Here is a 6,581-nt window from a genome sequence, read left to right on the forward strand (position 1 = left end):
AAAGAATTAGAATTTAAAAGTTCTGTGAAAAGTACGCTAATAAAAAGATTAAATTTTTATGAGTTCAGTTAGATAAAAGGTATTAAATCAATTCAAATTTATGGCTCACAAAAAACTTCACTTGTCAAGTATGACAATATATTGCACTGATTGAGTACCTATTCCATATATTATTATATTATTGAAATGACATTTCATAAAGTACGTATAATACATATAGTATATATAATCTCAATATTGAAAAGTGCACAAATCTATTGTTGAAGCTTTATTACTACATTCAATCAATGAAAAATGTCTTATCACAGACATTTTTTACGTACCATAGGCCACCGCGATTATGTTAAAAATTCAATGATAATACAATAGAAAATATTATTAATTTAAAATGGATAAGATAATACTATTTCTTAAAGATATATAAATACAGGTAGAAGTTTCATATTAGGATAGTAGTCGAATATAATTCGCTTCATAATGAAACTTCTGATTGCATTGAGCGTGCTTGTAGCTGCTGTGTCGGCTGGCACTCAACCACTGGTTGAGGTTATGCCTTACCAGGACTTGGAAGGACGTATTACAAATGGTGAAGTTGCTTCTGATGCACAGTTTCCTTATCAAGCTGCCTTAAGGTTAGGTATGGAAGGTGGTTATGCTTTTTGCGGCGGCAGCATCCTCTCAGATGAATGGATTTTAACCGCTGCTCACTGCACTGATGTAGCACATAATGTTACCGTTACTGTTGGTGTCACAAAACTCAGTGGAGAAAATGAAAAGTTTGAGCAAAAAATATTTGTTACTAGTAAAAATATCATCGTTCACGAAGGCTGGAATCCATCTACTTTAACAAATGATATTGCCCTCATAAGATTATCTGCAAAGATACAGTTCAATGGTAAAAATGTTTGACTTTTTATATTAGAATCAAGTCCTAAATGTTATTCATTATTTTAGAACATACTGAGCCTGCTGTTTTACCAAAGAACAATGATGGTGATTATGTTGGTGATTTGGTTTGGGCTAGTGGTTGGGGCAAGGATAGTGACTCTGCAACTGCTGTTTCTCCAGTTCTTCGATACATTGAAGTTCCAGTTTTGAAGCCCCAGACTTGTAGTACCTACTATCTCGGTGTGATCACTGAGAAAATGATTTGTATTAGTACCAAAGGTCATAAATCTACCTGCAATGGCGACTCTGGTGGTCCATTGGTACTTAAACAAGATGACCAAAACATTTTAATAGGCGCAACATCGTTCGGTATTGCATTGGGTTGTGAAAAGGGTTGGCCAGGTGTATTTACTCGTGTTCCTGCTTATTTGGATTGGATTCATGCTAAAACTGGTTTAAAATAAATATTTTTAATAAATAAAAACTCATTTTAATAAACAAGATATTAATTTTTCAAATCTCTGCATCTGCAACATTTATTTCTTAGTTCCGCGTTATGTTATATTGAAGTTCCAGTTATAAAGCAAATCAGGTTGCAGTCCGTACTATTTCGTTGTAATCATTAATAAAATGGTTGGCATTAGCACCATAGCAAATCTGCATGGAATGGTGACTCTGGTCATCTATCGGTACTTAAACAATATAACATAAACTGTTTATAACGTTTCAGTAGTTCTGTGGCAATACAAGAAAATTTGAATTTAAAAAAGCCAAATAATTGGTTTGGGTTATTTAGATATAAGAGTTATGTTCCTCTAGTTTTTCATATTTGCGTTTAATAAGAATATACCACTTGGGAAAGTAGAGGAAGTTATAAAGGATTATAATTAGTCATTATAAAGGTTAATACTCCAAAATTTCAGGTATCTGCAGACCACTTAGAATTGCCTGCCTAACATTTTAGAAAGCAAACATAATACATATGCAATAACTAAGTATAATCGAAACAAAAATTATCTTTTATCTTTATTAATGGATAAAAACGTGATAAAGATGTGTTAAGATCATTATTAAATGGGTGACAAAACTAATATAAAGCTTATTTAAATTATGACTTCAGAAAAGTCGTTGGTATTAAAATTGTAGCATAGAGAATAGAAGTAAGAGATGATCTTTCATTTAGTTTTGATCATTATTTGTGAGTAGATGTACTCTAAATGTGTTATTGAAAAAGATTGAAATATATATTGGTGAAGTAGTGTAAAAGTTCCAAATTTTAATTGGCTTCCTCAAAGAACCATTTCTTAATATCAAGATCCCTCACTACTTTATCTCCTGCTGCATTTGTTAAGAAAGTGTACCACAATCTTCTTCAAGAACCTGTGGAACATCAAGTTGGATAGTATAACACTAATAATAAAGTAATGTAAGGATCACAATAACTTCAACGATGTATTTTTTTATAAGAAGAATTAAAAACCACTTATTTTTCCATTAGGATTACCTACTAACTTTAACTTTACAAGTACAATTAGGGAGAGCATACTGATTTGTGATGCTGATTACATTAATCTTATTTCAAAATATAAGGTGCAAAAGGCAGTTCAATGAAGAAGGGAGATAATTTGACTTTATAGTTGACTTTATAGGTAGAATCAACAAGTATATTGTCAGCAAATTTTAATCCTGATGATTATTTTAATGGTTTCAGTTACTTAAAGCAAATACTCATATGCACCAAAATAACCCGGACATTCAGCAAGTTTATGAAAAAAATATCAATTCTCTCAGGACTTAAGAACCGATGCAGAGACATGGTACTGGAGATAATGTATGGTTTTTATATTTAGAATAATGAATAAATTGAAAACGCATAATTTATTTTCCAGTCCCAAATGCGTTTTCTTCTAAAAGAGAACACATCCGGATGTGTATAATTTTTTTCTAACGAAGATAGCATAGAATTGTTCGGAACTTAAGTGATGATGTATGGAGATCACCCTGTTACAGATTGGCAAAGTGGTAATTGTTTAGTTTGAGTGGATAATTATCAAGAGTGGAGAAGAGTGAAAGTTTAAAGATAATTTAAATAAAGTACCACATAAATGCTCTTATATACTCAATATATTATTACATTAATATTACAGAAGCAACCGATTAGTTGGAGATAAAAAATTAATTAGCCCTTATAAGCTATTGAAAGTTCTCAAAGACTTTTGTTATTGAATTCTTATCATTGCCAAATATTTTAATAACTAAAAAATTAAAAAAAATTAAAATGATAGAAATTAATTAAATGTATCTTATCTTAGTAAACTTCTTATGCTGACCGCTTACAATATAAGTATATAAAAGACCAAAACAAATAATATAATATGACAGTTCATTTAACTTTTTGAGTAAGTGCAGAGCTATGAAGCCCTTGGTATTTTTAATTTTGGCGTTAGCTGCAGTCAATGCCTTTGAATTTCGAACCTTGCAAACACGCAATGTTGAAATGCCCGTCTTAGATGAACCAACAGGGCGCATTACAAATGGTGAAAAAGCCAGAGCAGGACAATTTCCGTATCAAGTTGGTCTTTCACTTAAACTGAATCTTTACTCTTCTTCGTGGTGTGGTGGTTCACTAATTGGCAACAGTTGGGTACTGACAGCTGCTCACTGTACTGATGGGTAAGTGAAAATTATAGATCCATAATCAATAAATAAACTTTTTTCTAAAATAATTTATTTAAACAGCGTACAATCTGTTACCGTCTATTTGGGTGCCACGGAGCGAACCTCTGCTGAAGCCACTTATACAGTGTCAAGCAATAACATTATCATTCATGAAAATTGGGATCCAACTATATTGCAAAATGATATTTCTTTAATTCGAATTCCATCAGTTGCCTATTCCAATAGAATTCAAGCTGTCAAATTGCCTAATATCGCCGACTCTTACGACTTATACACTGGCGACGTTGTTGTTGCTTCCGGTTGGGGACGTATAAGTGATAGCATTAATAGTGTTACCGAAGATTTACAATGGGCTGTTCTTGAGGTTATCAGTAATACCAAATGTGCTATGACTTACGGTAGCAAAGTCATTCTGCCTACTAACATATGCGTTGATACATCTGATGGAGTGTCTACTTGCCAGGGCGATTCCGGTGGCCCACTAGTGTTGGTTTCTAGCGGAGTACAAGTTGGTTTAACATCATTTGGTGCCGCAGATGGTTGTGAGAAGGGCTATCCAGTAGCATTTACTCGTCTCACCAGTTACTTAGACTGGATTAAATCACATACTGGAGTTGTGTACTATTAAATATTATAAAATGTTTACATCTTTTAAAAATTAAATTAAAATCATTAATTCAGCTATTTAGAGTCTTTTTTTATAAGAAATCATTTTCTGATATTAATTAGTAGTTAAATGATAGTTAACTTAACTCAAAACCGAGTTTATTCAACATAACTAATCGTATAGTTTTTTAAGTAATCGCTTTACCATGCAATGATTAGTATACTAGATTATGTTCTTACTAGATGAAAGTTTAGCACGAATAAGGAATGTTGACTACCATAAAATGCTTCTAATATGCAATTGTTCATATGAATAGGATTGTTTATCAGTATAAAAATGCTAGATGTATAGGAACTAGTTGACCCAATTAGAAAAACTTTATTGTGGCAGAGATTAAGACACACGTTTTCAAGTGTCGCTGTGAAGAAAGATCCATTGCTTAATATAATGAAAAGTACAGCACAATGTGCCTCTGGGCCTAAGTTGACCCCCCTGGCATCGCTGGTATAACCTAACTTAATGTAATGAAAAGTAAGATTTGATGAAATTTACAAAAAACTTAAAACTATATTTAAAATAAATTGAGAGAAAGGAAATATAAATATAAATAAATATGTTAAAGTGTTTTATAAGAAATTATAGAGATCCATATATTATCCGACTTATTCTAAAATTATTAATAAAATTTTTAAATCAATATTCCTCAATCTATACCACAACTAAGAACTTGTTATGAAGGCACCCTCAATAGGGTGTCGTTGAAGTCGGGTCGGCCGACAATAAATATTTTATAAGAAATTATAGAGATCCCGTACATTATCCGACTTATTCCAAAATTATTAATAAAATTTTTAAATCAATATTCCTCAATCTATACCACAACTAAGAACCTGTTGTGAAGGCACCCTCAATAGTGTGTTGTTGAAGTCGGGTCGGGCCGGCAATAAATATTTATAAGAAATTCTAGAGATCCATATATTATCCGACTTATTCTAAAATTATTAATAAAATTTTTAAATCAATATTCCTCAATCTATACCACAACTAAGAACTTGTTATGAAGGCACCCTCAATAGGGTGTCGTTGAAGTCGGGTCGGCCGACAATAAATATTTTATAAGACTTATATGGCAACAGGGAAATTATTTTGTGGCGAGGGAAATTATTTTTGGTGAGAGTGATGACCGGAGGTGTTGAATAAAAAGTGTGGGCAGACGGGAGAACAGTTTTTTTTTTTAGCAGAGACTGAGATAAGTTAAGCACGTTTTAAGAAAAACAAAATAGAAATTAATCCATTAACGTCAGCGAAAATTCAAATAATGAATAATATACGAAAAAATTCTAAGTGAACAGACTTTATGTGAAAAAATGTGATTGCATTAACGAAGACCGTTTGTCTGCTGCACATGCTTGCAATAAAAACTCAATTTTGCGATCCTCCAGCCAAGAGTTAAAACGTGCCTTAATTCTAAGCAAAGTTTTGAAGTGGAATATTTTAAATGATTTTTGAAATATGACTTGTCGATCAAAGCAGAACTGTTTTTCGCGCCAGAAAGGTCAGCCATCAGCAGCAACACTGGCGTTAGCCAGCAGTAGCAGAGCCTAAGTCAACAATCAGTGGCAGCGGATGCAGTGGCGTTTCTCAATAAAGAATTAATATAATAAACAAAGAGTATGCGTTTAAAATTTTTGGTTAATGGGACGGGGGACGACAAGAAACCCTTCTAGGTTCCGTTTCAATCGCGCATTTCCGTATTAACAGCTGATTAACGTTTTTGAGTTTGAATTGCTGTTGTGGTCTAAGTTAAGACCTAAATATATACATGCTGGGAACAGCTATTACACTACTAAATAAATTATTGGTGCTAAGCTATAGCTAAGATCAAACCTCTTATAATAATATCCCATCTAAGATTAACTTAATATGTTTCCATTGACATTGTAATAACTTTTATTTGGGTATACACCAACAGATTAAGATGTAGAGAACCATTATTAATTTTTGCATGTTTAGTTTTATATTCTCAACTAAACAACTGAATTGAAAAAATAAGTGATAATTCCAATTTGAACAATTATACCAAGAATAAAAGAGGGTGTTGGAAAATAGAAGAGAAGTGTCGCACTTATGTAAGTAGTGTTGGCTAACCGAACCAAGCATTAACTTCATAAGACCGTAATAAAACCAGTTTAGTGTCCTTAAAAGTAGTTAGGAATAGTACACATACCTTAAGATGCGATAAGTTTGCTTTCGTTATCTCTTCAGTGAAAAAGCGATCCTCGAGACATTGAAATCGATTGAAGTCCTGGAAGTGGTTGATAGATTCTGCCTCCTCTTCATCTTGACAACTCCTGCATAATCCTCTTGTTAGAATTCGCCACTGTTGGAGCATAGGTGCAATGGCACA

General features: G+C 32.7%; 2 protein-coding genes across 2 annotated transcripts; both read left to right on the top strand.

Moving 5' to 3' along the window:
* The first annotated feature begins 452 nt into the window (after positions 1-452).
* On the top strand, positions 453-1,406 carry LOC119668115 (brachyurin-like). Its single transcript, XM_038077513.1, has 2 exons — positions 453-895; positions 955-1,406. The coding sequence occupies exons 1-2, from the start codon at positions 478-480 to the stop codon at positions 1,350-1,352; spliced, it is 816 nt and encodes a 271-aa protein (XP_037933441.1). The 5' UTR covers positions 453-477; the 3' UTR covers positions 1,353-1,406.
* A 1,877-nt stretch (positions 1,407-3,283) lies between these two features.
* Positions 3,284-4,247, top strand: LOC119668114 (collagenase-like). Its single transcript, XM_038077512.1, has 2 exons — positions 3,284-3,561; positions 3,628-4,247. The coding sequence occupies exons 1-2, from the start codon at positions 3,302-3,304 to the stop codon at positions 4,193-4,195; spliced, it is 828 nt and encodes a 275-aa protein (XP_037933440.1). The 5' UTR covers positions 3,284-3,301; the 3' UTR covers positions 4,196-4,247.
* The last annotated feature ends 2,334 nt before the right edge of the window (positions 4,248-6,581 follow it).

This window comes from Teleopsis dalmanni, chromosome 1 (genome assembly GCF_002237135.1).
Source record: "Teleopsis dalmanni isolate 2A chromosome 1, ASM223713v2, whole genome shotgun sequence".
NCBI lineage: Eukaryota > Metazoa > Arthropoda > Insecta > Diptera > Diopsidae > Teleopsis > Teleopsis dalmanni.